The 27,437-nt window shown below is 37.0% G+C and overlaps 2 protein-coding genes across 12 annotated transcripts in view; both read right to left on the bottom strand.

Moving 5' to 3' along the window:
• LOC106982061 (cytochrome c oxidase assembly protein COX18, mitochondrial) overlaps window positions 1-9,172 on the bottom strand; it is a 69,185-nt gene extending 60,013 nt beyond the window's left edge. Inside the window, exons 1-5 of one of the 4 annotated variants that reach the window (XR_008296275.1) lie at window positions 8,658-9,172; window positions 7,410-7,510; window positions 4,770-4,933; window positions 3,672-3,796; window positions 1,801-1,908 (exon numbers count right to left, since the gene is read on the bottom strand). Coding sequence is in view for 3 of the 4 variants with exons in the window: in XM_053217260.1 (XP_053073235.1) it covers window positions 1,797-1,908; window positions 3,672-3,796; window positions 4,770-4,933; window positions 7,410-7,510; window positions 8,658-8,999 (844 nt within the window). In the remaining variant the exon portion in view is untranslated. Of the gene's footprint in view, window positions 1-1,796; window positions 1,909-3,671; window positions 3,797-4,769; window positions 4,934-7,409; window positions 7,511-8,657 lie in introns of all 4 variants that reach the window. The other 3 variants (XM_027058165.2, XM_053217260.1, XM_027058164.2) reach the window with 3 other exon arrangements.
• A 5,927-nt stretch (window positions 9,173-15,099) lies between these two features.
• The window catches only part of ANKRD17 (ankyrin repeat domain 17), a 162,840-nt gene continuing 150,502 nt past the window's right edge, over window positions 15,100-27,437 (bottom strand). For all 8 annotated transcript variants that reach the window (XM_027058172.2, XM_027058173.2, XM_027058176.2 and 5 more), the window contains 5 exons: window positions 26,386-26,583; window positions 17,622-17,870; window positions 16,920-17,098; window positions 16,343-16,507; window positions 15,100-15,702 (listed from right to left, as the gene is read on the bottom strand). In XM_027058172.2, coding sequence (XP_026913973.1) covers window positions 15,643-15,702; window positions 16,343-16,507; window positions 16,920-17,098; window positions 17,622-17,870; window positions 26,386-26,583 — 851 coding nt within the window. In that variant the 3' untranslated portion in view covers window positions 15,100-15,642. The remainder of the gene's footprint in view (window positions 15,703-16,342; window positions 16,508-16,919; window positions 17,099-17,621; window positions 17,871-26,385; window positions 26,584-27,437) is intronic.

The following is a 27,437-nucleotide window of genomic DNA, read 5'->3' as shown; positions in this document are numbered from 1 at the left end:
CCTCATCACTAAAGTGGAGATTATAATGGCACCCACTTCGGTGCACACTGGATGAATTATATGAGCTAAAATATGTAAGCCATTTAAAACAGTGCCTGGCACAAGGTCAATATCAAATAAATACTGGCCATCATCATCTGAACTTACCCAGGGCACAAAAACTACCCTGAAATTGCCTACTAAGAGTAATTCTTCCTTAGTAATAAACTTCTCTTTTTTAGCTGGGTATACTGCTATCTTAAAAAAAAAAAAAAAAAAAGACTACTTGCCAACCTCTTCTGCAATTAGGTTATGACCCACATAAGTCAGACGTAAGCACAAGTGTTTGGTGTGACTTCTGGCAAGGCTCCTTAAAGAGGATAACTGCACTTGAAGCACCCTTTTACCAATCCTGCAAGATAAGCTCCAGCAGCCATCATGACCATCCTGTGGCCTTACAGATAGAAATTACAGGCTGTGGATGATGGAACACAGGGAGAGAAGGCGGATGGGTTTCTCCTATCTTCACGCAGCTGCTATACCAGCTCTACCCCAAACTGCCTAACTCTGAATTTCCTATATTGGAGAGAATAAACTTTTGGGTACTTAAGACATTGCTTTGTAGATCTCTGTCACCCATTTCAAACCCAATCCCTCACGGAAAACTCACTGCTCCTATCTTATTTGATCAGGGAGTTTCCTTAGTTATAACTGGTATTATTTTCCCCCAGAAATGCGATGACTCTGTACTATTCTATTTTCACAGGGTATTTTACAACATTACTATTACATGAAAAGTACCATAATAAGCACTTGTTGCTATTTCATTACTTCTCACAGACATTACGATGTCTATTTTAGAAATGTGGAGACTTACTTATTTTACACAGGATTAGTGACAGTATTATGGCCAAGGGACAGCTTTAAAAATACATTTTTGATGCTAAAAACATACCGGTTCAGATTCTTAGGATAATGAAGTACTTTCATATATGCAGATATAACTTTACATACCACCAACAAATGACTTCTACTTCATGGTCTATGTGTTGGCCCTCAGCAAAGACAGAGATAATGCCAAATACAGCTTTTGCCTTCTTTGCACTAAAGTTTCATTGGGAAATAAACAAAGGCTGAAAATAGGAAATAACTGCAAACGTTAACTATTTTTTTCCATTTCTATCACAGTGTAATGATATGTAAATGGGGATAGATGTACCTATCCCACTGAATTTTTATGAGGTTAAGCGATATTATATATGAGCCATTATGGACTCAGCATGAAATTTTGTTTCTTTTTTAAGAGCTAAATTCCTTGGCCCAGTCTATGTAGACAGAAGGAATTCAATATTTCAACTAATTAAACAGAGCAAATACTATGTTCACAGCGCTGTGTAAGACTGAAAAAAAAAAAAAAAAAAAAAAAGAAACAGAGTTGACAGCTAACTCACTTTCACACAGAGGAAGATTAACCAACCCAAGAATATTCGAGTGTCACTTGGTGATAGATTAATTACTACAGAAACCTGGAAACCAGTAAGGGACTTAGTCAAATGAAGCTCAATAGAAGAGGCTGAATCCTGGGGCACCTGGATGGCTCAATCAGTTAAGTGTCAGACTTCGGCTCAGGTCACGATCTCATGGTTCATGAGTCCGAGCCCTATGTGGAGCTCTCTGCTGTCGGAGCAGAGCCCATTTCAGATCTCTCTTCCTCTCCTCAAAAATAAGTAAACATTAAAAAAAAGAGGCAGAATCCTAGCCAGTGTAAGCTATGCACAGAGAGGATTTAGCACACTACACACAATGCTGGTGCTTACTCACTGAAGGTACTGTCGCAGCAACTGGAATCATCAACACTGATACTGCACGAACGAAGTACGTAATATACGTCTGAAAACGAGACATTCCAGTTTTTTGCAGAGCAAAAATCTGAGAGAGTAGAATATAAACACACACAATGAGTATTAAGCATATTAAATTAGACAAGCTTTAAAATACAACCTGATTTTTGACTGACCTCCACCTACATATATTTTAATAGAAGCAAAAAAGTTAAAAATAAAACACTGATAAATGTATATGGTTGATCATTTGTGTTTTTTTTTAAAGATTGTAAGACTGAAAGTCCTTTCAAGATAGCTACTATGTATGAATCACTACCCTTGTTTTGGCACCTACATACAGTGCCTGGCATAAAGAAGGAACTTAATAGGTACTTCAAAGGTTTGTGATCTGACTCCATGGAATAAGGGGAGAACCAGGCTAGGAAAAGCAGTTATGATTATGAATTACTTAAGAGGCAGCAGCATAGTGTAATAATTGCGAACACAGAATCTACATCCAAACTGTCTAGATTCATGTGAACAGCCCTGCATTTAGTGGTTATGTGACTTTGTACAAGTTACTTAACCTTTCTGTACCTCACTTTCTCTAACTTAAAACAGGGGTAATATTAGTAGCTACATCACAGGATTATTCTAAGAATTAAATAAGTTAATTCATGTAAATTGCTTACAACAGTGCCTGCCACATGGTGTATATTAAGTAAGAATAATTTTCTTGGGGTGTCTGGGTGTCTCAGTTGGTTGAGCATCCGACTCATGACTTCAGCTCAGGTCATGGTCCCAGGGTCATGAGATCATTGCATTGGGCTCCACATGGAGCGTTGAGCCTGCGTAAGACTCTCTTTTCTCCCTCTGTCCCTCTCCCCGGTTCGCACTCTCCCTCCCTCTCTCTAAAATTAAAAAAATAAAAAATAAGTTTTTTTAAACTTATATATACTGGGTCATTAGACACTAAAAGGAAAGACTAAGGATTGACATTAATTCACTGTGACCTTGTGTTTACCACTTCCTTCGTTCTAACAAATATTCACTAAGTACCAACCACATTTATAGGATTGTGCTAGGTGATCTTAGGAAAACACTTAAACTACACATGGAGTCTTTTCTCAAGAAACTTTAACCCAAGACATTAGAGTACCATCATTTTAGGATGGTATTTTAGATTCCCCAAACAGAGACCAGTGACAGGTCTGTGAGATCTCAACTGAAGTTCTAAAGATCATTTCTAAGGTTTCTTCCAGTTCAAAGAGACTATGTTCTACTCAAAGTCTGAGAACAGCTCCTCATACAACTAAAAGCTTGCTTTCCCTAAACTGCTGAGTAACACAGTATGGGATAAAGGTAAGACATAGTTGACAATTCATATTTTGTATATCTGTATTTTTCCACTCCATCATATAAAGTTAAGTTCTAACTTTTCTAGGGTCATACAGCTAAAAAATGACAATCAGATATGGTGTTTCCTGCTTACAAATTTACATTTTAAATATATACACAAATTGCCAACCTACTGGAAGAATAAAACCAGATTGATAAGCATCTTAATTACTCTCTTTACCAAAAACAAATCACAAAATTGTATGTATTAGATTCAGATCATTGTAAAGGTGAAAGAGACTTTGGAAGTGTTCTAATTCAGCTCCTCCATTTTAATTATAAGCATGTGGCCCCCAGAGAGATTAAGGAACTGGCTTAAAATAGACAGAGTTTGGCAATGTCTGATCTATGACCAGAAACCAACGAATCTCAATTCTAGCTCAGAGCTATCACCAACAATTCAAATGGTGCAACAGCAACAAAAATCTCAATGATTCTAATGGCAAACAAATCTCATTTAAAACCACTGACCTCCACTATTAGTAAATTGATGACACCAACAGAGATAGGCAGAATCCAAGTGGAATCTAGTGCAGTGAGGTCACGAAACCACAGGATCCCATCATTGGCCAACTGTTCCTGAACAGAAAAACCTGCTAAAACAGTTTCATAAATAAAACATAGCAGGAAGAAATACACAAGACATAAGTAGTCTAATTCAAATAAGGGGTCTTTCACACTGAAGACATGTATTGCTTTCATTCGTTTTCATTCCACAACATAAACTAGTCCTTCCTGTGCTGAGAAAGAGGCAAGAAGCTCTCTGTAGCAAACAGTTGTAGGAGCATAGAGTAGCAGCACTCTTTCAGACTTGTGTTTGTATAATTATTTGTCCATAGGCTACTTTCTTTCTGTTCAGATTACTTTCTGGTTAGAAATGCCTTTAAATGAAAGTAAAAAATACATGCTTTCGTTTATACTGTTTCTTAATTAATGTGTACATTCATAACTGTGAAAACTTTTCTGATCTCTTAATTTTATAAACAGAAGAAATTCTTGGCCAGAAAACTTAATCATGGAATTATAACACTAAATTTATAATGACTTCCATGAAGAAGTACAGCTGACCCTTAAACAACTCAGGGCTTAGGGGTGCTGACCCTCCGAGCAGCTGAAAATCTGTGTATAACTTTTGGCTCTCCAAGAACTTAACTACTGAAAGCCTATTGTTGTCTGGAAGCCTTACCTATAACCCAAGTATCATATACTGAATTCTTACAGTAAGGCTAGAGAAAAGAAAACGTTATTAAGAAAATCAAAATGAAAAGAAAATACATCTATAGTGCCGTACTGTAAAAAACCCACCTATAAGTGGATCTGCCCAGTTCAAACCTGTGTTGTTCAAGGGTCAACTCTATTACTATTGTCCTTTCTATATTCATTTGTTTTCTCAACATGGCTAATTAGCTAATACGTGATATTTTAAAACCTATACCCTTGTAAGAAAGATGGTGACAATATACTAATTATAAAAAGTATAGGGATTTTTCACATTTTGTTTTTGTTTTTTGAGTACAAAAACATTGTTAGAGAACTTATTTGGGGGAAAGAGACTTCTATAATAACTACCTTCTGAATGTGTTGCTCCTGTGCTAAAATTCCGGAGGGCAATGGACATGAAGATCCACATTGGAAACTGAATCCAGACCAACACAGTGGCTTTGAAAGGGTGGCAGTTGTCCCGAACATACAGCTCTGAAACAAGCCTCCGCATATTCTTTAGATAAGTGAGTCTAGTTTGAAGGAAGAGGGAAAAAAAGGGAAAGGAGAAAATGTCATTTGACTAACAGTGCTTCATACCCATAGTACAAACACACCCATGTCGTGGTTATTAGCTAAAGTTTTGTGCAGGATTTTTAGTTCTCATAGGCTATATTAAGGGGTTGCCTAACAAAAGGCAAATAAAGCCTTTTACTGAAAATTCTCTAGCAATGTACACAAATTATATAACAATCTGATAAATCTGACATTGTCGGATTATAAGCTTTGTCTCTGATGGTCTTTGGCCAATTAGGTTTTAACAAGTGAAATTTCACTACTGACATGGTCTGACCAGTCTGTACCAGAAATTCTAAAGGGGAAAGCACATTTAACTAAAACCCCTCAATTCCAGGCAAGCTCAATTACTTGATCTCTGAATATACCTTTTATAGCAATGTGGTTCTGTAATATGTATGTTCTTGACCTGTTAAAATGGTCTCCATTCTTCAATCCTTGTTCTTTTTAATTTTTTATTAACGTTTATTTATTATTGAGAGACAGAGAGACAGAGCATGAACATGGGACAGGCAGAGAGAGGAGACACAGAATCCAAGGCAGGCTCCAGGTTCTGAGCTGTCAGCACACAGCCTGACGCAGGGCTCAAATTCACAAACTGTGAGATCATGACCCGAGCCAAAGTCGGACGCTTAACTGACTGAGCCACCCAGGTGCCCCTCAATTCTTTCATGAAGATTTTCTTCATGTTTCTCTGTTAATCCTATTAGTTATTCCTGCTCTTGCCTTAAGTCCCACTTTCTAGATCAAAGTCTCCTTGAAGGTCAACTGTTGGGTCTTACTCATCTCTAATTCTCTTGTAGCAGGTTTTTGTACAAGGTAGACATTTAATACGCTTGAAGGTAACACAATTATAGTGTAGTATTACATTAAGACAGTACACAGATATCCCAAGCTTTGTAATTTAGACTCTGCCTACTGTTTGAACTTTATTTTTTGTTACTCTTTTACACACACCTATATATTCTGGTGCCTAAATGACATAGGTTATCCAATAAATCAGACTTCTACATCAGCATGCTTTTGGAAGTCATTAAATCATCTACGTAGACAGTCCACTTACCTGGCTATCCACCTGACAAACTCACTTTTACCCTTCAAGACTCAGTTCCATTGAAAATGCAGGAAACCCTCAGATGTGTCTTTCTAGAAAGTCATCTATCTGTGTGAGGATGTATCTGGAAAATCATTCTGCCAGTACTGCATAAGCAAGGTATCAGGCTTGTCTAGGCTGCATTTATAACTCAGATGAGCAGCTATGAATCTGTTATTTTGGCCTAGATTTGTTGTCCTTAGATTTCTCTGATCAATAAAACTTAAACACTGTTAAGTTTATCAAGTAAAGATATTAAGCTACCACAATGATTTTTTTAAATGTCAGGTCTTTCTGTGGCACCTGGGTGGCTCAGTCTGTTGAACATCTGGCTCTTGATTTCAATTCAAGTCATGACCCCAGGGTTGCAGGATCCAGTCCCGAGTCAGACTCTGCACTGCGTGTGGAGCCTGCTTGAGACTCTCTCTCTCCCTCTGCCCCTCTCCCCTGCTTGCTCTCTCTCTCTCTGAAATAAAAATAAATGGCAGGTCTTTCCAAATTTTCAACACTAAGTGAAGAGGGAAGCAATTTCATGTTGAAAATAGTAGGCAAATGTCTACCCATATAGGTAAAAATATATGAACAACCATATATACATCATATACTCATAATAAAAACCCTTATTTTTCTCATTGCTGTGAACTGGTGAACACTTAGTCTAGTAAGGACCAGAATTTGACTAGTAACTTAGGCTGACTGAAGCAGGACTTAGAAGTTCCCAGTGGCTGAGTGCAGGCATAGAATTGCAGCCCATTCAAGCACTTTCTAAGGGCTAAGAGCCCAGGCAGACAACTACACAGGGTAACCACAGTGGACAGACAGCACCTTGGCTATCTAATTTCTTCTACCCTGGCATTCACACATTCACATTTTCTACCTCCCCCTTCTTGTGGGTTATTGTCTGCTGTACCTTTCTTTCCAAAACAGTCAAGTGTATAAATATTCTGTATCATTTGCTGACTAAAATTCCAACAGACTGGCACGGTACCTTCATCCTGTGAAGCCTTCCCTGACTTTCCATGATGACCGAACTTGTACATAACCTTTTTTATAATTGTTATGTCATTATTTGATTATAGGTCTTTTTCAGGAGGCTGGAGTCCCTCAAGAAGGAACTTGCTCTTTGTTTTTCTACTTCTTGCTTTCAGTCCACTATATGAAACTGTCATACCACACAAACGCATTAAAATATTAAAGAGTGAAAGAACTACTTTGCTGCTACAGCTACAGAATACTCAAACCTCTAATTAACATAATCACAGACACAATTTGGGTATGTATGTAAGTGTGTGTATATATATACATACATATGTAGGTCTATATGCACAGAATTAGCTCACCTTGCAGCTCTTTTGGACCATTTCAACTGATTTGCACGAATTGCAATTTCTTGGTTAAGATGCCTTGCAATGTTTTTTATTTCTGGCTGCAAATTTTCCACCTAGCTAAAGAAAACGTAGAATTTGTTATGAGCACATAAAGGATCTTATCCATAACCACTCATAATATTCCTCTAACTCACTCAGAAATGTGGTTTACTGATCATCTCAAGAAAATTTAAGTCTAAGCAGAAGATGTTAATTTGCTTAAGAAATCTTCAGTTACAACCAAATTTCAAATTCCAGCTCATACTCTTAGCCATGTGATTTCAGGCAAGTTACTTAAGCTGTAAAACCCTGTTTCCTCATAATATAAAATGTTTAACAACACCTACCTCACAGAATTATTATAAGGATTAAATAAGAACTGAATCCTAGAATGTTTCACCCCTGGATTTTCCAATAATGTAAACTGAGAAAACAGAAGTCTATTAATTAAGAGTCTTTAATACGCTCTGTGACAGCGACAGAGCCACAAAAAGTGTGTATTTATTTCTGTTCTGTGTTAATTCTGCACAGCACGTCACTGTCTTAATGGTGATAATTTCCTTTGTTTCCGGGTCTCCGCATCCTCAATAATTATTTGAAAACACGTTAAGACATTATTTTTGAAGTTTCCCATTTGAATAATATTTTGCTTTCAAAGCACTTTAACCTACAGTATTTGATTTAACACTGTGAAGTAGGCCAGGAAGGCATTACTACCTGATTCCACAGAAAAAATAACGAAACACTGAAGGTCAAGTGGCTGCGACTAACCCGAGTTGTAGGCAGCACGGCCTGAATAAGGAACCAAGTTTACAAATCGCTAGTTTAGTAGTTGTTTTCAATAAGGTGAACTGGAATACTCGGGGACAAAATATGCTGCAGGCATACAGGCTACTACAACCTTTAAGACGGAAATTTTACAGGTTTCTCCACACAACTTCTTCTGCTAATTCTTTTACTTCTCTCATTCTCTAGCAGCAAGCAGCAGCAACCACTTGGGCTTGGAGCACAAACCCAGCAGGGTAAACGACATGACAAGTACACATATCACCAGACATCTCTCAATTCCATATCCAGTGCTAGTTAAATTTCTTAGCAAAGAAGGCGGTCACGATGATTTACATTAAGCACTCCGGCGGCTGCCAGGGATTTTAAGCCCCCGGTAGACGTCTACCACCCTTCACCGCCGAAGCTGATGCGCAGGGTGCAGGTGGCCCTCACCTTGGCCAGGATGTAGTGCTGATAGGCGGCCAGGGGTAGAGTGACGGCGCCGCGCAGAGCCACGGTGGTGAGGCCGATGCAGGCCCACCAGGGCAGGCCCGTGGCGGTGTGCACGCCGAGTAGCACCTCCTCCGCGCCCTGCACCGGCGCCGACGTGGCCAGGGCCTCGTACCAGCTGCCAGGGCCGCCGGAGCCCACTGCAGAGACTGACGCCACCGCCCAAGCGGGCAGAGCAGAGTGCTTAATGCCGCCCGTCGAGGTTGGCGCAAGAGGCGGGACCCGGACTCCTAACTGCAGTGCAGGCAGCGGCCGCAGCCACCTACCGCCAAGCTGGCACAGCATGTGGGCGCCGGGGCTGAGCTAAAACACAGGCATCAGAGGTTAGAATCGGGCTACGATCCGCGGCACCTAGACCGCCAAGCGCACGCGCCGGAAACCCAAAGCGAAAAACGGGCGCTCGCTCCACTACTATTGACCTTCCCGTTCAAGCCAGTGACGTCTTGCGTCGCACTGGCGATGACGCAGGAGGTAGGAAAGTCCCGCCTTTCCCACGCGGCACCGGGCAGGCCTACTGCGCAGACACAAAACTTTCCCGCTGCTGGCCTGGAGCGCCTAGGACGCTGGACCGGAATTGTAGAGCCGGGGGCGGGGCCTGCTGCCGGGGGCGGGGCCTGCTGCCCTGGGCGGGACCGGGCTGTCTATAGGAGCCCTCGCCTTTTAAGTCGGTGTGAGGCGTGAGCCTTTCCATTCCTTTACACTTTAGTAGGTTTTGTTTGTTTGTTTTTGGTTTTTTTAATGTTTATTCACTTTTTTGAGAGACAGAGTGCGAGCAGGGCAGGGGCAGAGAGAGAGGGGTACACAGAATCCGAAGCAGGCTCCAGGCTCTGAGCTGTCAGCACAGAGCCCGATGGGAGGCTTGAACTCACAAACAGGGAGATCACGACCTGAGCCCCGTTGGACGCTTAACGGACTGAGCCACCCAGGCGCCCCTATTCTTTTTCACTTTCAAACTGATTGTGTGATTTTAGTGGAAAGACTGGGTGGGTGGTTTTTGTGACCAGAGAGGGTAGTCCCCCACCTCTTTACGTGCAACCTGATTGCTTCTGCTACTTACTGAGATAGGTTATACTGCCGAAATGCCTGCTTGGAGAAAGGCATGTGTTTCTGGCTGACCCTGAGTTTTAATGAGCATCCATTACGTACTAGGTATAGTTCTATCTACAGTATAAAGGTTTACCTATTCCAATTAACATTTTCAAGCCCAACTGCAAACTGAGTGTCATTTTATCTTCCATTATAAAGAGCAAAACTTTATTAAGATAGTCTCATTACTTAAGAGGGGTTAATCACTGGCAGCACGGTGTATTCTTTACTAGTTTACATGTATCCTATAGAAACGTTCAAGAGCCTCAACAGTAACATTTTGTCTTCGGGTTAAAAGGAATAGGCTAAATCTACACGGAGTAGTTTTTAGTTTTGTGTTCCTGACAACAGTACACACAAACTGGAATGACGTGAAGGAGTTTACTCACATAGGGGTTACTCCTAGTCCTAGTCCCCAAATTGTGTTGTGCAGAGTAAAATGTTGGTTAAAACAAGCCTCCAACAAATGTTGGGGTAATGTCAAACTGCAGTTACAAATTTTGCACCTACATGAATTTTGAAATGTTTCAACACACAAATCCCAACTTATGCTATATGTACATGTTCCTTTTTAAAATTTTTTAAAACTTGAAGTTTATTTATTTATTTAGACAGAGAGAGGGAGTGCGAATGGGGCAGAGAGGAGAGAGAGAATCCCAAGCAGGCTCCACACTGTCAGCACAGAGCCGATGCGGGGCTCAAACTCACAAACTGGGAGATCATGACCTGAGCCAAAGTTGAATGCTTAACTGACTGAGCCACCCAGGCGCCCCTAAGATGTTCCTTTTTAAAAGGAAAAATAAAAACAAAAACAAAAAAACGAAGAAGGTACCACTCTACTTAAGGTAAATAAGAAACAACTGGTTGCTACTCACTACTGATTTTAAGTGGAAACGAATTTTAAATGGAAATATCTTCACCTAAAGATCGTGGGAATAAAGAAGCAAATTCTATGATGCTGCGTTCCTCTCCTTCCAGAGAACTGGTGTCATTGGAAATTGGTCCTTCCACAGTAGCACTTAAGCTAGGTACTCTGACCTTTTAATATGCAGGAGACACAGAGTTGATGAGGTCCACCTTTTCGGATACATATTGGTGTCACATATTCTCACTTTAAAGTTTTGCTACTGTAAGCTTCAATATTGTGATCTAAATAAAATTTATGGATATTTTTCTACTAATTTCACATATACTAACATTCATTTATTAGAGGTGATCGAAACTGATCTACTTGGTAAAGCATGTTGGGGCGGGGGAAGTATCTGTCAATTATAAACCCCAATTCAGGAGTTCCTGCTGGCTCAGTCCCTGGAGTGTGCAACTCTTGATTTCCGGGTTGTAAATTCAAGCCCCACGTTGGATGTAGAGATTACGTAAAAAATAAAATCTTAAAAAAAAAAAATTAAAAAGCCCAATACAAAAGTAGAGTGTTAGCACTGATGTGTATGTATGTACTGGTTATCCAACATTGTGGTAACTTGTATCTTTTGAGTTGCAGAATACAGTATGAAATGACCATACAAACACCTAGCAAACCAAATGAAATCTTGTCAACTCTATCACTGCAAATGAACTTGCACAATATACCAGAACACTTTTTTAAAGTTCAACATTTATAATTAGCTTATAATTAGCCTATAATATTCTTGTCTTCACTATGTCACTATTTTTTTTAACTTTAAGCTCCTTAAAAACAGACTTTCATTTTCTTTCTGCAGTTTCTGAAATTCTTACCCATCAGTGCTGAACACAGGAGTGGGGTCAAAATTTGAATATAGACTATTTACACACGTAAACTGTATATTTGTACTTTTAATTTCTCATTTTCCAAATATGCCTTTTGAAATGTTTGACAAAAGAACCTTTAAAAGGTATTTTCATAAGAAATTGTTAAAGTGACCTCTTGGAATCAGATTTAGGTTGAATTTCTTTTTTTCCTCTACTTACTTAATGCATTGCTTTTCAAAACCAAAGCTACATAATGTAAAATTAGCTTCTCTCTCTCTGTCAAAAAACATCTTTGGGGCACCTGGGTGGCTCAATCGGTTAAGCGTCCAACTTCGGCTTAAGTCATGATCTCACAACTTGTGAGTTCAAGCCCTGCGTCAGGCTCTGGGCTGACAACTCAAAGCCTGGAGCCTGCTTTGGATTCTGTGTCTCCCTCTCTCTCTGCCCCTCCCCCGTTCGTGCTCACCCTCTCTCTCTCAAAAATAAACAAACATTAAAAAAATTTTTTTAAAGAAAAACATCCTCTCATCTTGCTTATCATGGTTCTTAAGTACGGAGTATGCAAAATTGGCTTTCAGCTTTCAAAAGTGTGAATGCATTTAAAGGTAGAAGTCTAATATGAAACCTCTTATAACACATCTATTAGTCATGTATTCTGTCACATTACAGAACTCTTATTTATGTCAAGCCCTAGTTGCACACTCTTTACTCACCCAAAATACAAGTGACAGTAGTTTTGCAATCAAGGTATATAAGTAACACAGTTAAGTCATATTAAAGCACTAATGAAGCTCTCATCCTAAATTCATCCCCTGGAAATAACACCAGTTAGTTGAGTGTTGGGACTTTCGTGAAGCAAGCATTGATCAGTGGGATGTATACAGGTTTCCCTGCTATCTCCTACCACATCTTTCATAGGCCAAAATGGTGGACAGTAGAGTGGCCTCTGCTTTCTGAGGGTGTGCGTTACACTACTTGGCATTGCAAAAGTTCTGTACTGGCAGATCTGCAGGAATGAGAGTGTTTCTGAAAAACTCAATGTGAAAAATAGATGAAATAAAACAGAGGCTCTGAAGAAGCTTTGTGATTTTGAATTTCCCTCTTTAGTCTATCACTTTGTATTGTTTGAAAGATGAAGTGAGTAATATAGTGTGCAAAGTAATTTTTATCAAATGTGTATTTAGGTCATTTGAGTCAAAAGAAAGATGGTGTAATATTTTCATGAAAAACAAGACAGAATCAGTCAGTGAACTACTGACCCCACCGCCATTTTTTTCCTGAGAAGAAAAATCACAATAAGTATAGTAATTTAACAAAAAGTTAATTTTCAACTACTAACAAAATGACTTAGTTTTACAACAACAGTAAACAGAAGGGGAAAATATCTTTCACATGAATAGTAAAATCAGTTTTTCTGAATATGTTGATATATGTTGAGAACTTATGAAAAGGGGATTCTGTTGGCACTGGTAAACAAAATCAGCTCTAAAATGGAATGCTTGGTATAAAAAGATTACACAATTGAGGGGCGCCTGGGTGGCGCAGTCGGTTAAGCGTCCGACTTCAGCCAGGTCACGATCTCGCGGTCTGTGAGTTCGAGCCCCGCGTCAGGCTCTGGGCTGATGGCTCAGAGCCTGGAGCCTGTTTCCGATTCTGTGTCTCCCTCTCTCTCTGCCCCTCCCCCGTTCATGCTCTGTCTCTCTCTGTCCCAAAAATAAATAAACGTTGAAAAAAAAAATTAAAAAAAAAAATTACACAATTGAGATATTATTTCAGTATTTGAAGTGTGATCTAACCCAAATATTATTTCCAAGAGTTAAGTTACTTCTTAAAAGAATGAAAGAAATACATTATGTAGTCTGCAATTACACAAACCATAAACTTTCAAAAAGGGGGAAAAAAAGACCTGCATGGTCTCAAAGGATTATGGGTTCTTTTTTTATTGTTCAAATAAAAATGCAGTGCATTACATCTGAAATATAAAAAATGTATTTGAAAAATGTTCCTAGTACAGACTTCTAAAATCATGGTATTGTACTCAACAAGACTGATCTCTAAAACTAAATATGGAGCATACAATCTATATCCCCCTGTCCCATAGGTTTAAAGTCAAGAAAATATAGGTTCTTTCTTAGTAAGACACCCCCCATCTTAACAAATTTTGGTGAATGAACACAACTCATGTGTTGTAATAATTATTGGGTGGTATCTATTACCTAGCAGGATTATTTTAGTTATAAAATAATCCTAGTTAACACAGGAAAAAAAAATAAGCAAAAAATTATAGGATAGTGGCAAAAGTCATAGATAAAATACTGTTAAATAGCATTACACACCTTTCTTAGTAAAGTGCTGTAGTTTTATTTCATAGCTATGTTTGCAGGATATCATTTATCTTTTCCCTTAAATTTGGCCATATCAATCATAAATTTATATATTTTAAGACCACTTCCTAAAAGATATAAATGTGTTGTTTACAAACTTCTAGACATTTTTGAGAAATCTTTTTACTCCTTATTCAAGCTACCAGAATAAAGAAATCATTTCATTTACTTTACAGCCAAGGAACCATATTACTATTGTCAACTCTGAGTCATTTATCTAAATTTTAGTTTTACCACTGTGGAATCTGCTTAATTTAAAAAAAAAAAAAAAAAAGAGAGATTGATGCATTCATTACTTCACTTTTATGCTTACTTTCTTTTATATTTCAACCATATGATTTATTTTTCCATATGAGACAGGGTAGGACACATATTCTTCTTGAATACGTTATTGTTTATTGTTTTAAGTGAATGGAATAGATAAATCCCATTGAGTAGTTTAGTGTGGCTCTGTATCTTATATAAACAGGTAAAATGAAGACGTTATTTTGTATTCTGTGTAGTCACGTATACCATAAACTGTCTTAGTGACAAATGCAAAATTACCTTTATTACTTGCCCCAAGTTAGCTGTTGATCCCTTTCACTGATAATATACAAGTGTAGAGAATAAGAAGCCTTTAAAATTGGGGAGGCGGGGGGGAAAGATACTTTCCACTAGATTACTGAAAATTGGAATTTTTATGTTGACTCTTGATGACTGGAAAGCCAATGTTAAGAATCAATATTTTCCAATATAAAATAGTACATTGAATTGTTTAATAATAAACAGTATATTAAGAGCCTATATATGCTGACTGGGAACCAGTGGTGGCTTTTTAAATTCTCAGAACGACTAAACATTTTATGGTTAGAAGCAACCACAAGTGATGATGAAGGTGCTCCATTTCTCTGTAGCAGCCATTACAATAAAAATCTTTACAAAATGACTTCATGATCAGCAAGAGAATTGTACTGGTATTAGCGGTAAAAGTGAAGAGAGAAGAGTGAAGAGAAGTGTGTATTAGTTTTAAAAGTGTGAGAAGGTAATAAAAAAACATGAAAAAGTGATAGATTTCTTCTATATGTGCCCTGCTGCAAACAAACTCTAAAGAGAGCAAGATGGGTATTTTAAAAGCCAGCATCGGGAAACATCCACTGATAATGCCCATTGTTTTACTTTATACTTAAATTACACAAGCAGAAAAGTTATGCTTATTAATAGTTTAATGTATGAAGGAAACATCCAGATTTCTGAATATGAAGGTACATATCTCACATTAATTTAAGTCTACATAAAGTAGAGCCTCTATACTGACATATTGAAATTTACTTTCTGCTTAGCCTTTTCTGTTATGTAAACAATTGTACATTTATTTGCCATTCTAAAACTTCAGGATCAAGTTTACATAATTTTGCTAAATTTCCGTGTTTGCTCAGAAGCAGTTTACAGTACTAAAACCAACCAGCCAAAGAACAGCTTCAACAGAAAGTTATGTCCAAAGGGGAAGAGGGAAAGAAAAAAAGAAAAATGATAAGAAAAATGCTAACTAAGGTAAAACGGATGGTGGTGGGGAATGGGCAGTCACAAATGTTCACAGAAAATAGGTCAGTTAGTAACTTCTTCTGCAAAAAGCCTACACACTTCAGTCAAGCACATCAGTAGAATGATTTGGGAGCATGAATTTTTTTCGGCCACTTGTGATTTCCTCTGAATGAAAAGGAATCTGCAGGCTAACAAGCCGATCCTCATCAGCCGAGCTGGTTCATATGCACACTGTTCATGTGAGGTGCCCAGGGTCCAGTCCACACCTATGAAAATCGAGGATACATTTTATTAAGTGTTACATCTGTAACACATATTTGATAAAAACAAAAATTAAGTGCTCTTAATATCTATAAGCTAAAATAGCTAAATCTCACTCAATCTGCAACACGCTTAGAAACAATGAAGAAAAGCAATGATAAGCCCTTAATTCTCAAACAGGATCTGATTTATCATTTTTTAAAAACCATTACCTGAATACATATAGACTGATGATTAAAGAAGGAAAATGAGACAAAGATATTATATATACACCAAAATAAACTAAAATACACTAATAATTTCTGTAAATTTTCAGAGTTCTACATTGTTTTGCAATTTAAAATACTTAAAAGAAGTAACCTCTAGATGGCCCTTTTCACACCATTAGTAAATTTTGATGTATAAAATTATAACACTTTGCAACTTAAAATCTTTTGCCTACCATCTGCTACCCAATGAAATATATCATGCCTTTGGTACCATTTTCCACATCTCTCTACTGTATTTCAGCTCTATTAAATTTCCCTCAATTTCCTCAACTTCCCATATTCACCATACTCCCTCACTACCATGATTTACCTGTATCCTGTTTGTCTTGGCATCTCATAAACACTAACTAAATGTTCACTGAATGATCAGCCTTACCGTTTGAGGGCCATTATTTTCTGTGGAGCTCGAAACCATCTTTATCAGGGAGTTCCAAGAGGGGTCTGCAGCATGAGGGCCATTAAATATGGGTCCTCCAGCACCATCAGGAATAGGTGCTACTGGAGGAATCATTGCGTTCCCATACACAGAAAAAGGCATACCCTTTTAAAAAAGAAGAAAGCAAAAATTATGCACATTAGTCATATCTTCAAGTCACTGCTTACTTTTCCCAATATAACCAATGGCATTAAAATTGATATTTGAAACTTCATCTTATTTTGAAAATATACATTATCTAGGTAATCTAAAAATTATTTTCTATCATATGATTTCTTCTAGCATTAGATTATATATAAGCCTAATACAGCCAAAATGTTTTGTCAAAGAACATTTCTCTAAACAACTGGACAATATCAGGATATAAATATTTATATTTTAGCCAGATTTTGACATATAATTACAGTCTGAAGCCCACATATCATCTCATAAATACTTACCCACTTGGAAGTAAAATAAGGCTAATAATAAGAAAAACATTTAGAAATATAAAAATGCTTATTTAAGTCACCATTACCCCAACTTTAGGAAAGTCCATGTATCCTGCAGGAACATGCTGATGGAATGTACCAGAAGGAGTTACAATTCCTGTATTCTCTCGCTCCATTGCTTGATGCTGTGAAAACACTCCTGGATCGGACATTGGCCTATGAATCATGGGATTTCCCATCCCAGGGTTACACCAGTCTACTTTATCTGAGGGAAAACAAAGAGGCAGAAAAAAATAGTTGGTGATATTTAACATCAAAAGACAGCAAAATAAAGTCTTTTCTGTATTTTTTTTCTAGAATTTTCCACATTGAATTGTGCTTCCCTTTAGAATAATGACCTACTTTTATATATTTACTGCAGTATTTCCGTGTTGGTAGGTAGTGATATAATAGGCTAATAAAATAACCTAAACCCTGGTTATTACAAAAGAAAAACTGCTAAGGTAAGATAAGAGCTGGAGTCCCAGGAAAATACTAGCTTCTCCTTAATACAGTGAAATGGAGAAAACAATATGCTTGTATTAGACAATTTCCAGAATGCAATGATGAATTCAATGGGAGATCACATGGGAATAAAAAAATGGCGTGAACTCTTAAAACTGATTAGTCAAAACGAAGAGATATGAACACGGATCTTTTAAGAATGACTGTAAAAGTTACATATTACTTATGATATTTTAGTTAGATGCATAAACTTAATTTCTAGTAGGCAGGATAGCAAGTCTTACCTTGATTGCCACCAATCCCTTCAAAAGACCAGATTCCACTATGCCCTACTGATGTAGATAAATTACTCCCAATAACAGATGGAGCTGAAGTTCCAGTTTGCCTGATACGTGCAGAACGTTCAGTCCCAATAGGGACTGGAACTTTTCTGTCCTGAGAGACGTTGCTGGGCTTCTCTGACCCTAAAGGTACTGATGATGGGGCAGGCGAAGGTGCACGAACTCCAGAGGATACTGACTGTGCAGGAGAATCTAGAGAAAAGATATTTTGAAATAGTATACATGTCATCTATAGAGTATACATGTAATTTTGTAAAATCAAATCTTAAATCCTGAAGACACCATAAGTATGTGTTCTCTGAGGAAAATGAAGCATGAAAATAATGCTAGAAAATTATGTACACTGAAATTTGGTTAAGGTCCAGGACTTTGCAATAATTTTTACAAATGTGATTCACAATTTTTCCATTTAGTTACATGACAGAATGTAAAGATGTCCAACTACACATGCGATATAACCCATTAAACTAATTAATATTTAAATAAATTAATGTTTGACACTGAGTAAAATAAACACCAGAGCAATAAGAAGACAATGTTTAAAGTAAAAAAGGTAACCACCACCAAAATAGAGGTGGGGAAAATCATGCCTGTATTGGCAATTTCCAAACTGTACTCCTTGAGAACACGTGTCCATTGGTATACAATGACGAAAACAAAGGGATTCAGGTATCCAACAAATTTGGAAAATCTAACATAAAAAAATTAGTTTCTTTCAATCAGGACTTCAAGAAACCTTAACATGCTAATAAAATTCCAACAGAAAGCTATGCCTCATTGCCCAACTTTGTTTTATTGTATCACATGGTATTCCACAGAGCAAGCTTTCTGAAATGACAATTTAAGCTTTATGTATCAAAACAAGGTGAGTTCTTAATATAGTCAATGTGGGAGTATTCTTTAGTGATTCAATCTCTTCATGTACTACAGAGAAGAAAAAAAGAAGAAAACCAAAACTTTATTTCTTGTGAAAAGTTTAAGTATCAAGCACACTTAAATTTAAAGAGGGTGTATAAATGGTGGAGCTTGAAGCTTAAAAGTTCAAACAGTTACCTGCCTGACTATCTACAATTTACTCATAACTGCCTGACTGTATGCCCTAGAGATAGTCATTTAATACTATTTTTCCATTTAACCATCTTTTTTACATTTACGTTTTCCATGTGTGTGTGTGTGTGTGTGTGTGTGTGTGTGTGTGTGTGTGTGTCTATATTCCTCCAAAAGGATTCGGGTAGCTAATAAATTTGCAAAATCAATCAATCCATCTATCTATCTATCTACATACAAATACATATACCCAAAAGCATATTGCTTCTACTTCCCAAGCTATGAGAATCTGGAGGACAAAGAAAATTCAGTGATATTATTAGCCTAAATATGCTTAAAAATGATTTGCTATACATATTTTAGAATCATATAGACTTGGAAAGTACTATACTGTGGAGATCAATGTTGTCTTACTAGTGCTTACAGAGGTCCACTTAGGCTAAATCAATAGTACCTCTCTCAATGAGTTGTGGTGATATTATTAACCAAAAAAAAAAAAAAAAAAAAAAAAGAATGTGAAAGTACCTTATGAATTGTAATTTATTATAAAGATATAGATAATGGGAAACAAAAACATGAAACTTCTGAGCTTATCTGTAAAAGTAAATCAAGAAAACTTTTACCATTTAATAAAAAATTAAAATATATCTCCTGTGGGGGCAGCACCTGGGTGGCTCAGTCAGTTGAGCATCCGACTTTGGCTCAGGTCATGATCTCCCGGTTTGTTAGTTCAAGCCCCACATCGGGGCTCTCTGCTGACAGCGCGGACCTGCTTCAGATCCTCTGTCCCTCTCTCTTTCTGCCCCCTCCCTGCTCACGCTCTCTCTCTCAAAAGTAAATAAAACATTACAAATATATATGTGTGTGTGTGTATATATATATTTCCTGTGGTCATGGATCCATTAGCATTTCTTGACAGCATTACTTTTAACAAATCATAACAAAATAGAAAAGCCAACTATGTGTCTTTGAAGCAACTAAAAATATTTTAAAATTCACCTTAAAATTACACTGGTATAAGAGGGAATTCTAAGAAGATGGAGGTTCAGCAAGCAGCAAGTTTTGATTCTTCACAAATCCTTCCATAAAACAATCTACCAAGTAAACAAAGCCAAAAACCCATGGATAACATCTATAACAAACCTAACAAAGTATCCAAATGAATTGAATAATACAAGTGAATGGGACAAATCACCAACAGCTACAAGACCTCTGTGTTGTCAGCATCTGTGTGAAAAGAAGCAATTCTCCAGACCTAAGAACAGAATAGGAGAACAACAAAACAAAGGTAGTCAGAGGAAAAGCAGAAAAGGCCAATCAGAACAGCAGGTGAAAGTGGGATACTTCTGCCTATGCTGGGTAACTACAAGGGATTTACAATAAAGTCTGAAGAAGTCAGAGCAATAGTGGCCCTATGAACTCTCAAAAATATCTGCTGAAATCTCATTCCAGAAAAAAGCGCCACACTGGAAACTTCTGGGAACAGATTCCAAATTGAGCAGGAAAGAGACAACAGAGCAAATCAAACACAAGATCATTTAAGAGAAGGCAGAGGTGAGGGCGGTGGGAGGGTAAGGATAACAAAGCCAGGAAATATAATGAAGTACAAGGCCATATTTGTGCATACTTACCTAAAAGACAAAATTCTAGAGCTTTTAAGCTAGAAAAGATATCTGATCCACTTATCCTTTCTAAATATTCAGGAAAACTCATTTCATTTAAAAATGTGAAACAGAATAGAACTGAAGCCAAATTCCATACAAAGCTATTTATGTGAACTAACAGAGATATGAACCCATAACATCTTACAGACAATAAAAACATGCCAGAAAGAAAGCTCTAATATTCCAAAGGTGTATCAGAAAGAAAGCTGTATTCTAAAATTCTAATGTGGGCTAAGAGAAATGAAAGAAAAACATATGAAAAACAGCATAATTCAGTAAAGCTGGAAACAATGACAAAACTCGGGAAAGTATCGGAAATAAGAGAATATTCCAGAAGGTGTAAACACAAGGGATACAGTTTTAGGTTTTGTTTTTTAAACTATGTACCAAAAGGGCATAATTACATACCTGAGAAAAATCAACCCATTATAACTAAGGTCAAGACAAAGTCAAAGGTAGTAGGCAGGCAAGAAGGATGGATGGATGGAATGATGGACAAATGAGTTCTACCTCTCCTAGAATCACCCCCAGAAGCCTGCCCAATCCTCAGTGTTAGATCTAGTCTCTCTTTCCTTTCCTGAATCCTTCCGAAAACAAAAGCAAAACAAAGCAAAATAACAGCAACCCTCCATGTTCTGTTTAAATGGACAGAATAATGAGGCCTGCCTGCTGACTTGCCCCATTTAAGAAATCTGTCCTCTCCACAGATTCTGCCAATCTCATAGCCATATTTTTATCAGATGACTGTTTACTGCTTCCTCCCTGCAGGCTTACTGGACTAATCTGAGTGAAGAATGATCCATTTCAGGCCTGGAGAACCTTCTTTAGAAAAAGAATATAAAATTACAAGCACAAAACTAGGTATACAGCTTTGGCAGGGTCCCTTGGCAAATAAGGTACCCTGAAGCTTAAACTTCATTGGCTTCGTGCTAAATCCATTTTGGTTTTGAAATGACAACAGGTCCTGAAAGAGCAAAGTGACTTACACATTTAAAAAAAAAAAAAAAATGTTCCTTCAAGAAAATTACTCTGTTTCTTCATGCTTCTGTTCAGTGTTTACTGAACTACCATTGATAATGAGATTAATGTGGCTGGTCATGACTAGCTTACAAAAATGTTTTTAAAGGAGAAAGAAAACAGAATAGAAAATACCAGCATGCAACATACATTGTAAGGATAACAACTGTTTTGTAAATATATTATTTCAACTACACACACACACGTATATTGTGTCACAACGTAAAATTAGTTTCTTCCTTTCAAAATTATGTTTTACTGCTTTTTGATCTGACAACAGTTTTATAAGACTGAATGTCAACACGGCCCATTGACTAAATTTGCCAAGGACTGAAATGCACAGACTAGAGCCAGTGATCAGTACCAATGCATGAGCTGATTGAGTGTTGGTAAAACAGATCTTAGTAGTTTGAGTGGAATAAGGGCTCAGGTGATCTCTACCCAGCCTTTATATGCAGAAGGTTCTTGGGTATCACCAATCTATTATTCTGGGGCCTCAAGAAAGGGTTCTTTGCTTTCTAACAAAAAATTTACAGGAAGGGTCTTGTATCCGCCACATCCCAACTTAACTTGCAAAGTCCTAATATCTGGTGTCCTAAAGGAGAGGGAGTGAGAAGATGTATAGACTATATGGAGAAATATGACAGAACCTGTTCAAGTACATAAAACCAGACAAATACATTATGAAAAATAAGTCACATGCTTCTGTGGTTAGTTCTACAACAGCATCCAGAACGGCAACTTTTAAAAGTATGTAGATAAATACTGAAAACAAAATCTTGAAAGACTAGAAGAAATGAAAATACAAAATTACATTCCTATGAACAGATTAACAAACTAAATGGTCATTAAAAAATAACAGTATTAAGATCTATACTAAGTGAAGAAAGTGCAGACTGGTTAAAAATTCAGTATTAGAGGTAAAAGGGAAAGTCTTGCCTGAATCACTTTAATGGTTGCAAAACAATGACTCAAATCGTAACTCCCACATGTATGAGTTGTCCTTATACTGTAAGGAAGAGAGTTCCCATGTAAAATTTTAATTTCTTAAAAAAAAAACTAATTAAATTAAATTCTAAAATCTTATTCATAATCATTATGAACTTATGGATTCTTATTTTATCCCATGAGCTGCCATTATTCATTATGGTAGTCAAATTTTCCTGAATTTGGCCAGTGGGAGTCCCTTTAGTAAAGCTGCTTCCTGTGTGTTGCCATGTCCCCATCATTTTAAACAATTACTAACACAAGAAGACTTTGCAGGCTCCCTTTACGCTTTCCCTCCCCCAACTCTAGAATCAGCTAAGAAAGCCTAGTTTCTGGGGCACCTGGGTGTTTCAGTCCTCTGAGCATCCAACTCTTGATTTCGACTCAGGCATTATCCCAGGGTCATGGGATCAAGCCCCATGTCGGGCTCTGCACTGAGCATGGAGTCTACTCAAGATTCTCTCTCTCTCCCTTCCTCTGCCCCCCTCCCCCAATTGTGCTCATGCGCTCCCTCTCTTAAAAAAAAAAAAAAAAAAAAAAAAAAGCATAGTTTCTTTCAGTGGACAAAAATATTTAACAGATAGATAGAAACACTGGATGTGCTCACTGCTATTAAAGATTAATTGTTTCTAGGCCCTTTCAGTAGATAGCGCTAGAGGGAAAATTGCAATTTTATATGATTCACTCCAATATATAGATAATTGAAAAATCATGAGTTCACAGTGATCCTCTAATTTTAATCCAATTCCATAGGGTTCTTCCTTGCCTTACCCCATTTTACACCTCTCTTTTCTCACAGTGAGGACCATGCATCCCAGCATCATCAATATACTTATTAACCCAATCCTATAATAAACCCCATAATTTTAGAACTGCTTATCCGTAACATTATAAAAATCACATGTCCTAAGCAGAATTGAAGATTTGTCTGAAATCTCGTCGTCTTTAGAGTGAAGGGTATATAAAGTACTATGTTCACAAGTTTTTTGAATTGTTCTTTTTTTTTTTTTTTTAATTTTTTATGCTCATTTATTTTTGAGAGAGAGACAGAACATGAGCAGGGAAGGGGCAGAGAAAGAAGAAGACAGAAAATCTCAAGCAGTCTCTGCGCTGAGCCCAACGCAGGCCTTGATCCCATGAACTGTGAATCGCGAATCATGACTTGAGCTGAAATCAAGAGCTGGACACCCACTGAGTGAGTCACCTAGGCTCCCCTGGATTATTTTTTTAGTGGGTTTATGTTAATAATTTGCAATATGGATAAGTTTGTTTCTATTTATGTTCAATTTTAGCATTTTTCCTTCAACAAAGTTGGGTGTGGTGTTTTTGGAATTTATAAACATTAACATCATTTCAAAAGTAAAATTTTTATATTACTCAGACAAGTGCTACTTCTTCCCCCATTCCCTTATAATCTGCCTGAAAGGATGATGAGGAATAAGAACACAGTCTCACAGAAACTCTACACAGATTACGTACTAATTACAAAGGGAAAAATTATAATTTGACAGTACAGAAACCTGGTATTCATGATCTTAACAAAATGATTCAAAGTTAACAGTGCCAATAATGGCACAAACTTAACATTTTATACTTTCTAATGCAATATACTGAGATAAGGACAAAACATTGACTACACACTAATATTCCTGTCAAAAACACTTAGCCTAAATTTAATCATGAAGAAATATCAGAAAAACAAATGAAGGGGAATTTTATCATCAACTGACCTGTACTCTTCAAAATGTCTTTCTTTGGAAGACAAAGAAAGACTGAGGGAACAGTTCCAGAATATTTCACACTAAAAAGACATGGAATTCAATGTAATCTGTGATCTTGATTTGAATCTTGGATGAGAGGAAATAATATTTATTATTATTTAAACTATATAATTTAAACTATATAATTATTATTATTTATAATTATAATATTTATAATTACTAGGTGTTATTGGGACACCTAGTAAATGTAAATATGGACTATGTATTAGCTAATACTGTCCAACATAAAATTTGCTGAATTTGCTAACTGTACCATAGTTGTAGCAGAGAATTTTCTTATTTTTAAGAAATATAATCCTTTAGAGTATTCAGGGGAAAATAGCTTGGTACCTGCAACTAACTCTAAAATGGTTCAGAAAAAAAATTCTATACACCTACACACCCAGAAAATGAAAGAATGTGGCAACATGTTAACAACTGGTGAATCTGAGAAAAATATATAAGGGTTCTTTGTACTATGCTTACAAGTTTAAAATTATTTTTTTAAGATAGACCTGAGAGACATAGTCTAATGTAATACATTTACCCTGAGTGATTCATGGTTCGAAGGAAAAAAAAAATGTATAAAAAATGTTTTAGGGCAATTGGGGATATCTGAATAGGAAGTATGTATGACGTGACATTACTAATATTAACGTTTATTTGATAATGGTATTGTGGCTGTATAAGAAAATGTCCTTATTTTTAAGATGGACACTAAAGTTTTTAGGTCACAAGTGTCATATCTAAACCTTACTTTCAAATGTTTCAACAATAAAAAACTGGAGATTACATAAAATGGAGCAAAATGTTTAAAAAATTGGTAATTTTAAGGAGTTAACAATTGAAAGGAATATGGATGCTTCTTAAAGTATTCTTTCAATTTTTCTGTAAGTTTGAAAATTTCTGAAACTTTTAGAAAATTAAAAAAAAATTTTTTAATGTTTATTTCTGAGAGAGAGAGAGAGAGAGAGAGCGAGCGAGAGCAAGAGAGCGCATGAGCAGGGGAGGGGCAGAAAGAGAGAGAGACACAGAATCCGAAGCAGGATCCAGGATCGAGCTGTCAGCACAGAGCTCAATGCAGGGCTCGAACTCGTGAACTGCGAGATCATGACCTGAGCTGATGTCCGATGCCCAACCGACTAAGCCATTCAGGCACCCCTGAAACTTTTTGAAACTTCAAAAAATGTTGGAATGCATCAATGAAAACAATTTTAATAGCTTCAGTGATATTCTGTATCAATCAGCAATGTATTAGAAAACTTAACCTATATTGGTTGCATTGTTACAAAAAGCACAATGTTTTTTCAACCAAAACAAAAATCAAATAAACATAAAACCAAACCAAAAAACAAAAAATAAAAAAAACAACGAAAAGCCCACACAGTGAAACAAACTATAGGGCAAAACAACCTATCATACTTTCTGAATTTCATCACAAAATCCCTGAATTTATTTCCTAAATAAATATTAATAAGTATGTTTTTATTATGCATAAAAACAGCCTCTGCTACTGAGAACCCATTCTAAAGATTAGCTACCAAAAATTTCAGAGTAATACTTACGCACATGAGCAGGGAAGGGGCAGAAAGCGAGAGAGAAAGAGAGAAGATCCTAAATCCACCCCAAGCTAACAGTATAGAGCCCGACGTGAGGCTCGATGCCACAAACTGTGAGATCATGACCTGAGCAAAAATCAACTGATTGACCCACCCAGGCACCTACCCCTCAGGTTAACCCTTTTCAATGAGCAGTCATGTTGCAATTTTAACTCCTTTTCTCACAATTCCTATTTTTTCATGAACATGAAAATAAAAAATTATCCACACACACACACACACACACACACACACACACACACGAATATGAATCACCTATATGTAGACATCTTAAGGAATATGTTTATTCCTATGATGGTTTAGTTTCAGCTCAACATAGAAGACACTGATCCAGATCTGTTATATATTTAGGTATAATAATTAATGTTAAGAGGAGTATAAGAAAAAACTAAGCAGGTGAAATCACTCAAAAATTATAATGTATTTCAGACTTTTTAATCATTTGCTATTTATAAAAATGTTTGTTCCTCTGTTCCCATTTCATTAGTCTTGATATATTCAAGACTTGTTCACAGCTCGTAAGTCATCTTTTGTCTTTGCCCACTTAAAACCTCTTGCTCTTAAGGAAACATATACAAACTCTTCTTATGGAATTATAATGTATAATACTCACCATTCGATGCTGATGAACATGGAGTCAACAAACTAAGTGGGGAAAAATGTTGTCTGTTAAAGTTAGCAGCTGCGGGTGCTCCTCCAAGGGGTGCCCCAGGTCCATACATTTGACCTCCTGAAAGGTTTGAGGCAAAGTTTCCCAAATGTGTAGAAGAAGGTGTTACAGAACCATATGGCGAGTCCATGTTGACAATACCTGAAAGACAGAAGATAATTTATAATAGTTACCTGTAGGAGAAAAAAATTAAAAAAAAAAACTAAATTAAAATTAAGAGACCTCTAAAATACCCCCAAATATTTTAGATTTCTCCTTGCTATTTCTTCCAGTCCATTGACTCATTTTCCCTTCTATAAAGAGAACTATAAAAAAAGGAACAATTATCAAGGAAAATTATTTTTATATTTAATTTTAATATATGATACTTTAATTATAGAATACATGTAGATTTAATATCAACATTGGAATTTCAACTGGCCTAATGGCCAAGGAATTACATAAAACTTATCTTTAAAAAACTCAGGAGGGAGAGAGGGATGACTAGGCAAAGCAGAGACTATTTCTATGACACTGAAAATATTCTGTATGATACTATATTGATGGATACATGTCATTAAACATTTGTTCAAACCCACAGAATGTAGAACACCAAAAGTGAACCGTAATGAAAACCAGACTTTGATAAGGATGTGTTGATAGAGGTTCATCAATTCTAACAAATGCACAACCCTGGTCAGGGATACTGATAATGGAAGAGGCTCTGCCTGCTGGGGGCAGGAGATATGTGGGAAATTCTGTACTTTCCTCTCAATTTTCTCTATGCTTTTCTGTGAACCTAAAAGTGCTATTTAAAAAATAAAGTCTAGGAGCTAAGGTTCCCAGCAGCTGGCTCTGGAGAGCATGGGGTTCTGCAGAGTAAAGATTTAAATCCCAAGGTCATGGCAAAACATCTGAAGTTCATTGCCAGGACTGTGATGGTACAGGAAGGAAATGTGGAAGGTACCCACAGGACCTTAAACAGAATCCTCACCATGGATGGGCTCATTGAGGAC

Source organism: Acinonyx jubatus, chromosome B1 (assembly GCF_027475565.1).
Source record: "Acinonyx jubatus isolate Ajub_Pintada_27869175 chromosome B1, VMU_Ajub_asm_v1.0, whole genome shotgun sequence".
NCBI classification, from domain to species: domain Eukaryota; kingdom Metazoa; phylum Chordata; class Mammalia; order Carnivora; family Felidae; genus Acinonyx; species Acinonyx jubatus.
Note: the sequence above shows the minus strand (reverse complement) of the source record. Positions and strands in the feature narration are given on the sequence as shown.